Source organism: Ranitomeya variabilis, chromosome 2, assembly GCF_051348905.1.
Source record: "Ranitomeya variabilis isolate aRanVar5 chromosome 2, aRanVar5.hap1, whole genome shotgun sequence".
NCBI lineage: Eukaryota > Metazoa > Chordata > Amphibia > Anura > Dendrobatidae > Ranitomeya > Ranitomeya variabilis.
This window is the reverse complement of record NC_135233.1, coordinates 1,090,346,815-1,090,363,887: the sequence shown is the minus strand read 5'-3', so window position 1 is coordinate 1,090,363,887 and position 17,073 is coordinate 1,090,346,815. Positions and strand designations below refer to the sequence as shown.

Here is a 17,073-nt window from a genome sequence, read left to right as displayed (position 1 = left end):
TGAGAAAAAGTTGTGGGCTTGATGTCACAAGATGATACAAAGGTGACATGAACCCCACAAATATGAATCCCACTTGCCACCGCTACAGGACAGGTGAGAAGAGGCGGGCAAAGAGCCAGAATTGTCACATCTACAGTCATATGAAAAAGTTTGGGCACCCCTATTAATCTTAAGCTTAATGTTTTATAAAAATGGTTTTTTCTCTAGTCACCTTCCACGACGGCATATGGAGGTTGTCTCTTTGCCCTGATGGGGAACAGGAAACACAAGAGAGGTTAAAAGCACCTCCCACCTCCCATTCACCAGTGTCTTTCCTGTTCCCCATGGGACAGGGAGAGGTTCCATATGCTGTAGTGGCCGGTGACTACAGTCATTTCACAGGTCTTACCTGTATTTCAGCCGGGCAGCTGGGGTCGCCTTGTGCCTCTCCGTGGGCTGCTCCCGTCGTCCTGCTCGCAGGTACCTCGGGACCCTTCCCGGCCTTCCTGCGCCCCCGTGAGGGTAAAGCAGGCCGGGATCCCCAGCCGGGATCCTCTCTGTAGCTTCCCGGCTTCCTCCCTCCATGCTGCTTGGTCGGCGTTCCGGAAGTGACGTCAGCGATCTCGCGCGCGTCACTTCCGGTTTTTTCGTATCACCCTGAAGCCGGCTCTTCCGGGTTTCACCGGCGGCGGTGTCGGCACAATGGCGTCCCACACGTGGATCCCGGAGGAGGAGGAGGGGAAATTCTACCGCTGGAGGCAGGTGCTAGGAGAGTACTCCATAAAAGCCTGCTGAACCACCACTGAGGTAAGACTATAATCTCTTCAGTATGGATGGTTCTTTGTGTCCTGCACCTGCAGAGCCCAGCACTGCCCCTGCTACTGTGAGTATGCAGGGTCTGGATCCGGGAGGTAGTTTTTATCTTAGGGGTAGCTCCTCATTCTTCTCTCCCCCTCTGTTTCAGGGAGAAAAGTCTGCCCCTAGAGCTACTATTAGGAAGAAGTGTCCGGTCTGTTCTACAAAGCTCCCTCCTACCTGGGATAAAAAACTCTGCCAGCCATGCACGGACAGGATAGTTAAAGCAGAGCAACCTTCTCTGCTAGATGAGATACGCTCTCTCGTTAAACAGGAGGTACAATCTTCCTTAGCAGCCTTCACTCCTCCACCCCCACCTCCGCCACCACATTCCCCAGCTAAGAAGAGGAAGATTCAGGTCGTAGAATCGGATCCGGATTCTGACCACTCTTTTTCTTCATCTGCTGGCTGGGAAGATCCAGCATCCCCTAGGGCTGAGGTCAGGAAATACCTCTTCTCCTCGGATTATATTGAGGACCTGGTGTCTGCTGTTCGTAACACCATGGGGCTCGAAGAGGAACCTGTACCACAATCCATACAGGATCATATGTTTGGTGGGCTTAAATCGGAGAAAAAGGCAGGGTTCCCTGTTCATGCAAATGTGCTTAATATGATTGAGCAAGAGTGGGATCTCCCTGAGAAGCGCCTTAATATGTCTTCCGAGATGAAACATAGATTTCCTCTAGAAGGCGACCTTGTTAAACTTGACATTCCCAAGGTGGATGTGCAGGTGGCCAGAGTCGCCAAAAGAACAGCACTCCCCTTTGAGGATGCGTCGCAGTTAAAAGACCCTATGGATAGGAAGATTGAGAGTCTCCTGAAGAAATCCTGGGAGTCGTCCTCTTCTGTTCTCAAGGCTAATATTGCCTCTACTTGTGTTGCAAGGACCCTTTCCTGCTGGCTGGAGAAATTAGAATCGCACATTTCTCAGGGTACCTCCAGAAGTGAGATGTTGGATTCCCTCCCTATCTTACATAAGGCTACTGGGTTTCTGGCGGATGCCTCTCTAGAATCCGTTAGAATTGCTGCCAGATCTTTGGTGCTCTCTAACTCTGCCAGAAGAGCCCTCTGGCTTAAATTATGGAGTGGTGACGTCACATCTAAGGCCAAGTTATGTGCCATCCCTTTTAAGGGAGACTATGTGTTTGGTCCAGCTTTAGACGACATTTTGGATAAAGCGACCGACAAGAAAAAAGCGCTCCCGGAGCAAAAACAACCAAGAAAACGGTTTTTTCGTGCCCCACTGTCTCAACCCTCCCAGCCGAGGGGTAAAGGCAAGACCGGCAGGTGGAGCTATGCTAAAGGCAGAGGGAAAAATATTTTCGTCCCGCAACAACAGCAGCAGCAGCAGCAACAGTCATTTCAGCAAGATAAACAATGACTCCGACCCGGTGGGGGGAAGACTCTCAAATTATGTGGATCAGTGGCAAAACATCACCAGCTCCCACTGGGTCCTCAATGTTATCAAGGAGGGCCTATTGATAGAGTTAACTTCTCCCCCCCCTCAGGGTCTAAAGATTACCACCTCCTCAATGAGGAATCACAAACTACTAACATTGGGTCTCAGAGACCTTTTAAGATCAAATGTGATCTCCCCAGTTCCACAATCAGAATGGGGTCAGGGACATTACTCCCGCTTATTCATGGTACCAAAACCATCAGGGGAAGTACGTATCATCATAAATCTAAAAGGTCTGAATCAACATGTAAAATATCGAAGATTCAAGATGGAGTCTGTAAAATCAGCCATTCCCTTAATACATCAGCACGCCTTTATGGCGACAATCGACCTGAAAGATGCGTATTTTCATATCCCTATTCACCCGAGACATATAAAATATCTCAGGTTTGCGATTCAGGGGAATCATCAGGTGGAGCACTATCAGTTCAGAGTCCTCCCCTTCGGCATCTCATCAGCTCCGAGAGTGTTCTCCAAAGTGATGGCGGAAGCCGTGTCATTCATTCGGAGACAAGGGGTTTGTATAGTGCCTTATCTGGACGATCTGCTGATAGTAGCTCCCACCAAAGTGACCCTGGTATCTCATGTATCAACCACATTAGAGATATTGAAGTCTCTGGGTTGGATACCGAACATAAAGAAATCCCAGCTTCAACCCTCAAGAACCAGAAGGTTTTTAGGAGTAATTCTGGACTCGGAAAAACAAATGTCCTTCCTTCCAGAAGACCACAGACTACCATTGGTAGTAAAGGTCAAGAAATACAAGGAGACGAGATCTCCCACGCTCCGGGAAGGAATGTCACTTTTAGGCTCCATGACAGCATGTATACAGTCGGTGGCTTGGGCTCAAGCCCACTCAAGAATTCTCCAAACTCATTTGCTAAGCAATTGGGATGGTCGTCCTGGCTCTTTAAACAAGAGGTTTCACACTCCAGGTCGAGTAAAAGCATCACTAACGTGGTGGATGAAGTCTGAAAATCTTCGCAGGGGTGTGAGTTGGATTCAATTCCCGTTAACCACGATCAAGACAGATGCCAGCAAGAGCGGCTGGGGAGCCATGATAAATCATGTTCCTTATCAGGGTCTTTGGGACCCGTCAACCAGAGAGAGATCGTCAAACTTCCGAGAACTCAAGGCTGTGGAAGAAGCTCTCCTTACAACAAATCATCAACTCTCTGGACAACATGTCCAGATATACTCGGACAACATGACCACGGTGGCTCACATCAGGCATCAGGGCAGTACAAGATTCACCAGTCTGAAAAATATCTCTGCACGAATCTTTGCCTGGGCCGAGAAACACCTACTGTCTCTGACGGCAACTCACCTAAAAGGTACTGCCAATTTTCAGGCAGATTATTTGAGCCGACAGGATATTCACCCAGGCGAATGGAGTCTGGATCGGCAAACTTTCAACTTACTGGTAAACAGATGGGGTCTCCCGGAGGTCGACCTCTTTGCTTCTCACCAGAACGCGAAAGTAGAAATATTTTTTTCCCTGGATACAAGAGGAAATCCCAGAGCAATAGATGCCTTGGTTCAAGATTGGCAATTTCATCTGGCATATGCTTTTCCACCCATCCCGATCCTGGCAAAAGTGCTACGGAAGATTCGGATAGAAAAGACTCCAACTATTTTGGTCGCTCCATTTTGGCCCAAGAGAAGTTGGTTCAACATGATTATTCAACTTCAGGTGGACGGACCGTTAATGTTACCATCGAAGGCCAATCTCCTTTCCCAGGGCCCAGTGCTTCACTCGGATCCTCAGAGGTGGAATTTAGCGGCGTGGTTTCTGAAGCCAATGTGCTGAGAGCAAAAGGGCTATCTAACCCGGTTATAGCTACTCTTCAAAAATCCAGAAAACCGGTAACAAATGCTATTTATAATAAAATCTGGAAAAAATTTTCATCTTTTTGTCTGCCTAACCCTCCAGACCCTCTTAAGCCAGATATATCTAAGATATTGGACTTTTTACAAAGAGGCCTAGAAATTGGTCTGAGACCCAGTACTCTGAAGGTCCAGGTCTCGGCACTTAGTTCCATCTTTGACCAAGATCTAGCAGGACATCGCTGGATTAAAAGGTTCATGACCTCAGCAAACAGAATGAACCCTAGGAAACAAGTTATAGTTCCTCCATGGGACCTTAATATTGTGCTTCAAGGCCTTACAGGTCCACCGTTCGAACCTTTGTCTACCTGTTCCCCACAGAATCTCGCCTACAAGACTATTTTCTTGATAGCTATAACTTCAGCTAGAAGAGTGGGTGAATTACAGGCCTTATCAATAAGAGAACCTTATCTACTGGTTAGAGAGGACTCAATAGTTCTCCGTCTTGATCCTTCTTTCCTCCCAAAAGTGGTCTCTGAATTTCATCGTTCTCAAGAGATAGTGTTACCAACTTTTTGTAGTAATCCTGCAAACTCTGAGGAAAGAAAATGTAATACTCTTGATGTTAGACGTATCCTGCTACATTATTTAGATCAAACCAGTGCTCTTAGAGTCGATCACAACCTTTTTGTCCACTCTTCAGGACAAAATAAGGGGAAGAAAGTAGCCAAGAGTACCATCGCTTCTTGGATTAAAAAAGCCATAACAGAAGCTTACCTGGCTCAAAATAAACTACCTCCAGTAGGAATCAAGCCCATTCAACTAGATCTACGTCGGTCTCCTGGGCAGAGAGAGCAGGTGCGACTTCAGAGCAGATCTGCAGGGCAGCTACGTGGTCGTCTCTCCATACCTTCTCCAAACATTATAGGTTGGATGTATTATCCAACAGAGATTTAGTCTTCGGCCGCAAAGTTCTTCAGGCCGTTGTCCCTCCCTAGTGCCAATTAGTTGGTATTCCTCCATATGCCGTCGTGGAAGGTGACTAGAGAAAATAGAATTATTCTTACCGTTAATTCGGTTTCTAGGAACCTTCCACGACGGCACTAATTTCCCACCCTCTATATTTCCTGGATTAATTCTGGGACTCAGAAGGTAACCGGTGCTATGGTTTCAGTTATAAGTCACTGGTGAATGGGAGGTGGGAGGTGCTTTTAACCTCTCTTGTGTTTCCTGTTCCCCATCAGGGCAAAGAGACAACCTCCATATGCCGTCGTGGAAGGTTCCTAGAAACCGAATTAACGGTAAGAATAATTCTATTTTTTTGCAACAGCTATTTCAGTTTAATATATCTAATAACTGTTGGACACAGTAATGTTTCTGCCTTGAAATGAGGTTTATTGTACTAACAGAAAATGTGTAATCTGCATTCAAACAAAATTTGACAGGTGCATAAGTATGGGCACCCTTATCATTTTCTTGTTTTAAATACTCCTACCTACTTTTTACTGACTTACTAAAGTACTTTTTTGGGTTTTGTAACCTCATTGAGCTTTTAACTTCATAGCTAGGTGTATGCAATCATGAGAAAAGCTACTTAAAGTGGCCACTTGCAAGTTGTTCTCCTGTTTGAATCTCCTCCGAAGAGTGGCATCATGGGCTCCACAAAACAACTGTCAAATGATCTGAAAACAAAGATTATTCAACATAGTTGTTCAAGGGAAGGATACAAAAAGCTGTCTCAGAGGTTTAACCTGTCAATTTCCACTGTGAGGAATATAGTAAGGAAATGGAAGAACACAGGTAAAGTTCTTGTTAAGGCCAGAAGTGGCAGGCCAAGAAAAACATCAAAGGCAGAGAAGAAGAATGGTGAGATCTGTCAAGGACAATCCTCAGGTCACCTCCAGAGATCTGCAGCATCAACTTGCTGCAGATGGTGTCACTGTGCATCGGTCAACTATACAACGCACTTTGCACAAGGAGAAGCTGTATGGGAGAGTGATGCGAAAGAAGCCGTTTCTGCAAGCACGCCACAAACAGAGTCGGCTGAGGTATGCAAAAGCACATTTGGAGAAGCCAATTTCTTTTTGGAAGAAGGTCCTGTGGACTCATGAAACCAAGATTGAGTTGTTTGGTAATACAAAAAGGCGTTATGCATGGCGGCAAAAAAAACACAGTGTGTTGTATAGTTGACCGATGCACAGTGACACCATCTGCAGCAAGTTGATGATGCAGCTCTCTGGAGATGGTCTGAGGATTGTCCTTGACTGATCTCACCATTCTTCTTCTCTGCCTTTCTGATGTTTTTCTTGACCTGCCACTTCTGGCCTTAACAAGAACTGTACCTGTGTTCTTCCATTTCCTTACTATGTTCCTCACAGTGGAAATTGACAGGTTAAATCTCTGAGACAGCTTTTTGTATCCTTCCCCTGAACAACTATGTTGAATAATCTTTGTTTTCAGATCATTTGACAGTTGTTTTGAGGAGCCCATGATGCCATTCTTCAGAGGAGATTCAAACAGGAGAACAACTTGCAAGTGGCCACTTTAAGTAGCTTTTCTCATGATTGCATACACCTGGCTATGAAGTTCAAAACTCAATGAGGATGCAAAACCAAAAAAAGTGCTTTAGTAAGTCAGTAAAAAGTAGGTAGGAGTATTTAAAACAAGAAAATGATAAGGGTGCCCATACTTATGCACCTGTCAAATTTTGTTTGAATGCAGATTGCACATTTTCTGTTAGTACAATAAACCTCATTTCAAGGCAGAAACATTACTGTGTCCAACAGTTATTAGATATATGAAACTGAAATAGCTGTTGCAAAATAAACAATTTTTATAAAACATTAAGCTTAAGATTAATAGGGATGCCCAAACTTTTTCATATGACTGTAATAGATGTGCCTTTTCTGGGTGGCTGCGGGCTACTATTTTTAGGGGGTGGTCAATATCCATGGCCCCGTACCAGCCTAAGAATACCAACCCCCAGCTGTCTGCTTTAGCTTGGCTGGTTGTCAAAAATGGCGGGACCCCACGCCATTTTTTCCCCCCTAATTATTTAATTAAAAAACAGCATGGGGACCCCTCTATTCTTGATAACCAGCCTTGTTGAGGGTTGCAGTCCGCAGCTTTCAGTTTTGCCTGTCTGGTTATCAAAAATACAAGGGAACCCATGCCATTTTTTTAAAATTATTTATTTAGAGCGGAGGCGCCGGCTGATGAATACTCCCATCAGCCGCTCTGTCGCTGTTATTAGCGGTAGCAGGCGTAGGCTGATTGAAGTAGTAGTCCCATCAGCCGACACAAGTGACTGGACGTAAACTTTTTACATCTGATTGCATCTGCGGGCTGTTAAATGACAGTGTGGGAACCGCGGTTGTCTGACCTGCGGTAATGATGTTACCAACCATCAGAGGCAGTGTTTGCCGTGCTGTCATGCACATGACAGCGTAACAAACACTGGCTGTTCGGCCCTCCCATTCAAGTGAATGGGGTCCTGGTTTGGGTTCTGATCGGGTACTGTTCTGGTACCCAAACCCGCCGGACACAAAGATCCAGGGGTCCGCCAATCTCTAGTCACTCAGTAGCAAGTGATGGATTTATGACAAAAATATAGTTTTACTTAATCTGAGAGATAATCCGAGTTTACTGGTTATAAAAGGGAAATTTGATGATGGTTCCATATAAATACGGGTGTCCTCTCGTTTCATGCCATAGACTTTAACAACCTGTCTATTGCACCTTCGTAGCCAGCAACCCTTATATAAGACTTTTGAGTGTCCCAGACTGTGAGCCTAATAATGGCACCCTCTTCCTTTGATGTTTCGCTTTCCCTCGTGATCAGAAGTCCAGCACATGTACTATTCCGTCTGTCCATTTCCCCCAATTCGGTCTTGTGCATTCGGTGGTTTTTTGATCAAGGTCAACAGCTCAAGATTTGCAAGGCTGTGAATAATGTAGGGCCACAATCAGAAGAAGGTGGGGGAGGGTAGTGCCAACTTGCAGATACTTCTGCATTGAAGTCTATGGGAGCTAGAGCAAGAACCATACCAGTGGCGCTCAGTCTTTCCTTGGTTTTATCATGATGACTTGTTAGGGTATGTGCACACGCTGCGGATTTTGCTGCGGATCCGCAGCGGATTTGACGCTGCGGACCCGCAGCAGTTTTCCCAAAGTTTACAGTACCATGTAAACCTATGGGGAAAAAAAACGCTGTGCACATGCGGAAACGCAGCGGATTATTTTCCGCAGCATGTCAATTCTTTCTGCGGATTCCGCAGCAGTTTTCAACCAGCACCAATAGGAAAGTGCAGTTGAAAACCCGCAGAGGAATCCGCAGAAGAAACCGCGAGAAAATCCGCAGCAGAATCCGCAACATGGGCACATACCCTTAGTCGATAGCAGACTTAGTGCTGAATATATTGTCTATTTTCCTTTTGCAGGTAACCAAGACGAGCCGCCCAGACCTTATTCTCTTCCTGATGAAGTATCTGATGGCACTTGTGGTGGGCATACCATCTGTCTTTTGGGTGGGAAGCAAAAAGACTTGCTTTGAATGGGCAAGCTTCTTCCATGGGCGAAGGAAAAAAGAGTGAGTATCAATGCTTCCCCCCATTCACATTAGACTAATTTTGCACGAATCCACCAATATCGATGGGTTCGTCCAACAGACTGATTTGTATGGCAGCTATGGACAATTTATTGTCTTGGTGGAAATATCGATCTAGCATTTCCATTTTCAGACAGCTGACTGTATTGCCTCCCGGAGATAAGCCACCGCCAGATATGTCTTGTGAAAGCTCTCTTGAAAAGAACATAGAAGTGTTTGGAAAAGATGACTGCTGGCTAAACCATCGCCCGAACCATAGTTTGGACTTGGACAGTCAAGCTTTTTCTTGCCAAAAGAGGCCACAATAAATGGTATTCTAACATTTTTTTTCTCTATGCATTCTCTTAGCAGAGGTGTCCATGAAAGTCGGCAAGTTCTCCAGGAGCCGGATTTTGCTCAGTCTCTTTTACGGGACCCCAATACTCCTATCATTCGGAAATCAAGAGGAACATCTACTCAGGGCACATCCACCCATGCCTCTTCCACTCAGCTGGCTATATTGGATGACCAACGAAGCAAAGCCGGGAGTGTACACAGCAAAATGAGCAGTTACCATGGAAGTCTGCACCGCTCCAGAGATGGAAGGTGAGGGAGATAAATTAAAGCCTTGAATGTTGTAGCCAGGCAGCCATAGAGATGGCCTTAAGGGATGCTATAGGGCGCTATAAGTCTGATAGAGCCCACCCAATCAAAATGCCTAGAAAAACTACACCACTCATTGACATTAAAGAGAATCTCGTAGTGAACAGATGTCGGGGTAGAGAATGATCCAGCCTGTTAATTTCCAGCGGCCGATCATTTTGTTCTCCCTTGAGATAAGCCATTGTCCAAAGAGTCTGCACCAAATATCTTAGAAAACACGGGAACGCTGGGCTGAGTGTTCCTTTGTATGGGGAAGTCTGGAGAGACAACTATCAGCTAAGCTACCACTATCTATTGTGTATGGTGGTCACTGGTCATTAAAGTTCTATAGACCCCCATACTCATTAGATGGCTCAGTAGATCATTCAGTCACCAGCTTCTTTACCATACATAGGAGCGATCCTGTGTTTACTATGAGAAAGCTGCCAACAGACATCTCTGCTGGCGACTTATCTCCGAAGGATCGAAGCGTTCCAAATCAGCCATGCCCAAGCGACTTCTTCCCCGACCATCAGTTGGGCGGCAAACCCATACAAATTAGACTGTCAGTCGAACCCAACATTGGTCTAATGTCTATGTGACGCTTTAGGAGTAGACAAATCTCTGTCTAGAGGTGAACCTCTGTATCAGAAGGCTTCTCCCTCTGCTTTGTCTGCAGAGCATCCATACTAAGTCAAACCCTTAACTTCTCCTGTGAGTGTCGCGAGACTCCCATAGACAATATATGGTTGCCTGGTCCAACAGTAGGGTGAGGTAGACTTTACTGCGAATGGTGGTGTTTGGGCCTTGCTTTGAGAAATTTTTTTTGGTGTAACTCTCTATATTGTGTTGTTTTGTTTCGTTTCCCAATATATTTTTACATGAGTCAGAGCTAATTTCTTTTTCATACAATGGCTCCAAATCCTCAAACTACAATTTCCATGAAATTCCTTCTTAAGCTGTCTTTTTTTTTGGAGACTCAGTCTAGAGTAGTCATCCTATTCCATCTCACTCATTAAAATGTTGATTCCAAGACTTGCACTTACTGCCTGAGCACAAAGAAAGTATAATTGACCCATGTATTGTCCTTCTCCTAGGTACACGCCATGTAGCTACCGTGGAATCGAGGAACGGCTCCCACACGGCAGCATGTCACGTCTCACAGATCATCACTCTCTACACAGTAGCACCCACAGACTCAATGAACAGTCCAGACAGGGTAGTATTAGAGACTTAAACAACCCCCTCTCTCACATCACACATGGTACCAGCATGAACCTTGTCATTGAGGAGGATGGAGCCAGTGCTTGAACGACTTGGTGACAATTGCTCGTTGAAATCCACCATGTTTCCTTACCTACATGTGTTGATCGAACAGAAAAGCAGATGTGAAACCTTCTGAGATAGGTGGAACGAAGACTATTTCAGCTGACAGGACCATAAACTGGAGGACCTATTGTAGCAAAATCTACTTTAATGTCCACGCAAGGTTCCATATATGCTATGAACGATGATAAAAATCATCTCCTGGTGCTTTTGATTTCGGAGATGTTCTCACAAAGAAGAGTTCTCCAACAAGAGAACAGTCCTCCACGTTGGTTCATTTTGTGTCTCTCCAAATAACCAACCAATGGATGAATTATTATTGTTTCTCCACCTTCATACCTGGACTCTTAAATTATTTATTTGATCTTTTAAATCAATGTTCTTCATAATTGTTTTCCAAGAAAATTAAATCTAAGAAAGTGTAGAACCTTCCGAAAAGTTTAGAGTCTCTACTGCTGATTGAGTTCCACCATGGCACATGTCACATCACATGAGTTATCATTCTCTACACAGTGATTCCCTGAGGAGTCTGGGCAGATTTTGAGTCCTTACAGCTATAAATGTCATATAGGTGTTCTTTATGGCCAAGCTTTGGTGGTGACTCTGGCCATGAGATCTTCAGGTGGGACCAGAATAGCTTGTGGCAAGTGCTGCACAATTCGAGCCTTGCAGTTTATACCCTTTCAAGTGAGATCCCAAAAACATGTGACATAGGCACTAGTTCATTATAGAAGGGTTACGGGCAGTCGTTTCAACTTGTGTCAAGTAGAGTTTTGGTATTACTTGGTGTTGAAGTCAAGTTTTTAGGAATAATTAAGTCAAGGATGAGGCAACACTAAGTGACCCGTCCAGTTCTCCAGTTCCATCATCATCATCATTCAATTTCATCATTATTGGCCTTCATGTCCAAAGGACAATCGGCAGTAAATTGGGAACTGGACTCTTGAATTGTTTAAAAAAAAAAAAAATGTTTTGAGTCCCTGAAACCTTTACCAACAGAAGCCATAACAACGTCTTGGACATAACTTAAGCACTGGATTCTAGAAGTCAATGTGATCAGTGTGGGTATGTTTAGAAAATTCTGGTACAAACTTCTGAAAATTATCTTGTAGATATGTGAAAAGAATTTGTAATTTTTCAATTTTATTTTTTTTACAAAAATTTGGGTTTGGCTTTATTAAATCCCAGTTGTTGTTTTTTTTAACTTCTGATGAATGTGGGTTTACTGCAGTATTTAACCTCTTCCAGATCATAGGGAGATTTTTTTTTTCTGTTTTAAAGAATTATCTTGAAGGTCAAATGCTGTCATTTACGACTATGGAAAGTTTACAGTCATCTGGTAAAGAATTAACTTTTTCGCGCAATTTTGGCAGCTCTGTGACTTCTCCAGCCAAAACATCTCAATGGGTTGTCAATTTTCCAATAGAGCATCACAAATGATTTTGGTGAACACCATAACTACCCTTTTTGGGGAAATTAGTGGTAAGTTCATCTTTTAATTTTTTAATAATGAGATAAAGGCTTAAAACTAGGCGGGTGAGGAAGAGACAATCTGTACCACAAAGGTGAGGTTGTAGAAGACGGTTCCTTAGCAATACTAAGCCCAGCAACAAGTTAGAAGATGGTGCAATCTTCTGATTTGTTAAAACAGGACATTAATTTAGGTAAGAAAATTAAAATCTATCATTTTCCCTCCCAAATATGGCAGTGAGTAAGAGAAGAGCTTTTCTGGTCCAATTTGCTAAATCATGAAAATGAAATTTGGGGGTCTCTCCAAAACTGGTGCACTCCATTATTTAAGGACTGATATGATCCAGTCTCTACATTGCATCTTCCTGCTGAGCATCATGGGAGAGACGTTTGTACCCCACACCCATTGTATGATGGTCCCCTAGATTGCTGTACTATTATTTGCACTCGTTTGTGTAGATTTATATTGTACCTACCTGTTTACAAGGTGTCAACTTCTGATCTGTTACAGACCTTTTATTTTATTTTTTTTTTGTGTTAGCACTTTAACCAATGAGTGTAAAAAGTTGTTTCCTCTTGTCTGTAGATGTACATTTCAGTTTAGAAAGAGGTTGAATTTTTTGTTTTTTTGGTAATAAAGTTTCTGTGAAATATGTGAAAGTTTTCGATCTTATTTTTTTTATTACTTAAAAATATTAAAAATGGTAAAAAAAAAAAAATGTGGGCAAGTCATATGACGTATAATTTCACATGGATGTATAATGACGCGGCACTCAATGGTATGCACTAGAAATAGTGAAAATTTTAATTCGTGCAACCCAAAAAGCATAAAGTACATTAACGTTTTGGCCCTGAGGGCAGGTCTTCATCAGGATAGTGCTGGGATTGCTGTAGAATCCATGTATAAGTACAATTAGCGCTATAACAAAGGCGACTGCTGGGTGGCGCTGGCTAGCGAAAACAGGCGCCTTTACCACGGCATTAATTGTACTCAATCCGAGCACCATTCTGATGAAGGCCTGGAGTATGTGCCGAAACGTTAATGTACTTTATGCTTTTTGGGTTGGATGAATTAAAATTTTCACCATTTCTAGTGCATACCATTGAGTGAGTTATATCATGGTCTGGACCACTTTACTTATGGAGTGAGGTATACCCTCATTTACTGAATTTTCACATGCCGCCATGGTCCCTACATGCACAGCGCATCCACTCTCAATGCCTTGGATTGGTTCCACTCAGTTGGGTGTAATTGGGTTCCTTGGGGGCGGGACTTAAAGGTCCCAATTTTACCAATAGCAAAGCTGTTAAGTGTTCTCTAGTGTGTGCATCAGCTCGCTTACAGCTCTGATTTCCTGGATGGAGGATGAGATTGAAACTAGTTGTACTATACATTTATTTTCAGCTCTGCCCTTGGCCACTACTGAATTGCCCCCAGTTATTTCCAGCGCTGTGCAGCTGAATGTGGGCAGGACTGCAATGTGATTGACAGCTGAGCAGGACCTAGGCAGGACTGGGGATAGGACTAAAGCAGCCATAAATTTCCAACACTGAGCTTTGTATTTCTAGGGTCAATATAGGGACCAAATAATGCTACAATGCAAAGTCCGAATAATACTGCCACACCATACCCATATACTACCACTGCATGATGAGAGTCCAGGCAGACAACCCCTTTAAGCTAGCAGTGACTGCTGCTCCATAAGAGGGACACTGTGTCACAGGCCAGGCTGGTGTATCCACATCCGCAAGTCGTTAATACCTATTTAAAAGCTCATTTGCATCTAGACATAAATTAACCTCTTTAAGCTTTGGCGGTTTCTTTTAACAGTTCTTATACTATAATCTCATCAGAGCCCCCTCGGATCACGGGGTAAGCTGATAATGAGTATTTTTCCGGCTGCTGCACACTAATCCCTCGGAACTGAAAGATTGTGAATCTCACTTCTGGGTAGGAGCTGCTGGTGTGGATGGTTTTATAAAAAATGGGGCCCCGGGATAACAATCAAAGTATCTTCATTCCACAAAATGCTGCCATTAAGTGCCAAGAAAATATTGGTACATACAAACCATGTATATCGCTCAAACTATCTGCAGTATGTAAATAATACTTCTAATATACTCCCATATACTGCAAAGAAAAAACAAATTTATACAGTTATGGCTGAAAGTGTTGGCACCCTAGAAATTGTTCCCTAACATGAAGTATGTCTCCCAGAAAATTATTGCAATTACACGTTTTGTTGTACACCAAAAAATGTAGAGAGACAAATTGGACACAATTTCACACAAAACTCCCAAACTGAGTCAGACAAAATTGTTGGCACCATTCCAAAAATGTCTGTAAACAACTTTGTTTCAAGCATGTGATGCTCGTTCAGACTCACCTGTGGCAAGTAACAGGTGTGGGAAATATAAAAATCACACCTGAAAGCAGATAAAAAGGGGAGAAGTTGACACAATCTTTGCATTGTGTGTCTGTGTGTGACACACTTAGGGCTCCTTTTCACTTGTGAGAAATACGTGTGAGTCTCGCAGGGTAAAACTAAGCTCTGGCGCCGGCACGCCAGAGCGGAGCGTGCGGCTGCATAGCAATACGTGGAGCTTCACGCTCCGCTCCCAAGTGCCGGAGCCAGAGCTTGGTTTTAACATTCGAGACTCGCACGTATTTCTCGCAAGTGAAAAGGAGCCCTAAGCACGGAGAACAGAAAGAGGAGTAGAGAACTGTCCGAGGACTCGAGAACCAAAATTGTTGAACAATATCAACAATCTCAAGGTTACAAGTCCATATCCAAAGATCTTGATGTTCCTTTGTCCATGGTGTGCTACATAATCTAGACGTTTACAACCCATGGCACTGTAACTAATCTCCCTGGACATGGACGGCAGAGAAAAATTATTGAAATGTTGCAATGCAGGATAGACCGGATGGTGGATAAGCCCCAATCAAGTCAAAAAGAAATTCAAGCTGTCCTGCAGGCTAAGGGTGCTTCAGAGTAAGCGTGAAATATTCATCCACTTGTGAATGAAATTAAATGCTATGGCAGAAGACCCAGGAGGACCCCACTGCTGACATAGAGACATAAAAAGCTAAACTGCAGTTTGCCAAAATATATGTGAGTGAGCCAAAATCCTTCTGAGAAAGTGTCTTGTGGACAGATGAGACCAAGATACAGCTTTTTGGGAAAGCACATTATTCTACTGTCAACAGAAAACAGAATGAGGCTGACAAAGAAAAGAAGACCGTACCTACAGTCAAATATGGTGGAGGTTCAAAGATGTTTTGGGGTTAATTTGCTGCCTCTGGCACTGGGTGTCTTGACTGTGTTCCATCATGAAATCTGAAGATTACAAAGGGATTTGGGATCACAATGTAGTACCCAATGGTTTGCGTAATAGGTCTGGCTTGGCTGAATAAGAGGGTTCTGATGGGGAGGTATAAGGGGTAAATCGATGTAGGGAGACTTATTGGCCATGCAATGCTCTTATCCTAACTCATGCGACAAGGCACTTTAAAAGGGTAGATATTGACTTTTAGTATAGCTACTTCCAATAGGTGGCGGTATAGTTCCTGATCTCTTCCTCTTTGAAGAGGCTAGTTTGTGTATAGCCCCCAACGATCACTCATCGGAGACACCCCGGCAGTGTGTTACATTTTCCTGCAGCGCCACCACAGGGAGCCAAGAGAGCATAAAGATTTGCAGGATGCTGGTGCGTTACTGCCGGACCTGAGGTCAGTAAACCTCCTCCTACTTGTGTCAGGCTCGATGCCCCTTCTGAATAGCCGGCCCGGCACATCGATGACATCATACTGGACCTACCAATGGAATAATGATGTGATCACTGGACAAGGACATGCACATTTTTAACTTTTTCTCGATCCAGGGTGTCATACAAAAAATGTAAAACAACTAAAACATCATTTGTACCGCAAAATGATACTGATAAAAACTACTGGTTGACATACAATAATCGCGTCCTCTCACTGATCCATTGAAAGAAAAATATAAACGTTGTTGGTGTCAGGAAAATGGGGAAACAAACCAATTTTTTTTTTTTTTTAAGAATTTCATCCACTAAAATAATAATTAAAGAAAACAAAATAAGTTTAGCATCAGCAAAATCCTACTGGGCTGCAGAATTGTTTTGCCAAGACATTGAATGCTGTAAAAACGGAACCCAAAAAACAATGACATTGTCTTTTGAGCTCCGAAAAAAAAAATATATATTTTTTTTAACCATGTAACCGAATTTTGAATTTTCCCAAGTACATTATATGGTAAAATGAATGAGGTAATTGAAAACTACAACTCGTCTTGAAAAAAAACAAGACCTCCTCCGCCCTATGTAAAGGTAGAAATGAAAAAAAATAAAAAAGTATAGGTGTTGGAAGATGGGGAGGAAAAAATATGAGCATTGGGTAACATCAAATTGGTGGGGTTCCAACTTTTGGACACTTACCAGCAGTTTGAAGGAGCTGCAGCTTCTTTGATGGTTTCATCATGCCGTCTGCCTAGTATCGGCACTGCAGGATATGGCGGCGTTATATCATTGAAGGGACAATAATGCTATACACTTCACTGCTGCTACCAAATAGGCAACATATAGGTAGATGTCATATTATAAATACTGATTGGTCGGACCCCCACTTAATAGTCACAGCCTATCCCAATGATGGACCACCAAGATTAATTTCAAATAAATATGTGATATATACATCTAATTTGCATACCTTCTTTACGAGGAAGCATGGCCCTGCCTTTAAGACTCTGTACTCCAGAAACTTTACCTCCTAAACACCTCAAAAGCCTCTTACGAAGATAACCAGCACCCTGATCTGTACTGACGAGGGGCAAAGACTTCAAAAAGGTGTCTCCAGATACGTGTCGCTTTCTTTTGGAGGAAACTAGTTTGGTTACTATCCTTAGTT

The 17,073-nt window shown here is 43.4% G+C and overlaps 1 protein-coding gene across 2 annotated transcripts in view; it reads left to right on the top strand.

The window, feature by feature from the left end:
* FZD3 (frizzled class receptor 3) overlaps nt 1-12,803 on the top strand; it is an 89,252-nt gene extending 76,449 nt beyond the window's left edge. Inside the window, exons 5-7 of one of the 2 annotated variants that reach the window (XM_077291738.1) lie at nt 8,560-8,708; nt 9,078-9,311; nt 10,445-12,803. In XM_077291738.1, the coding sequence (XP_077147853.1) occupies nt 8,560-8,708; nt 9,078-9,311; nt 10,445-10,658 (597 nt within the window). In that variant the 3' untranslated portion in view covers nt 10,659-12,803. Of the gene's footprint in view, nt 1-8,559; nt 8,709-9,074; nt 9,312-10,444 lie in introns of both variants that reach the window. The other variant, XM_077291737.1, reaches the window with a different exon arrangement.
* The last annotated feature ends 4,270 nt before the right edge of the window (nt 12,804-17,073 follow it).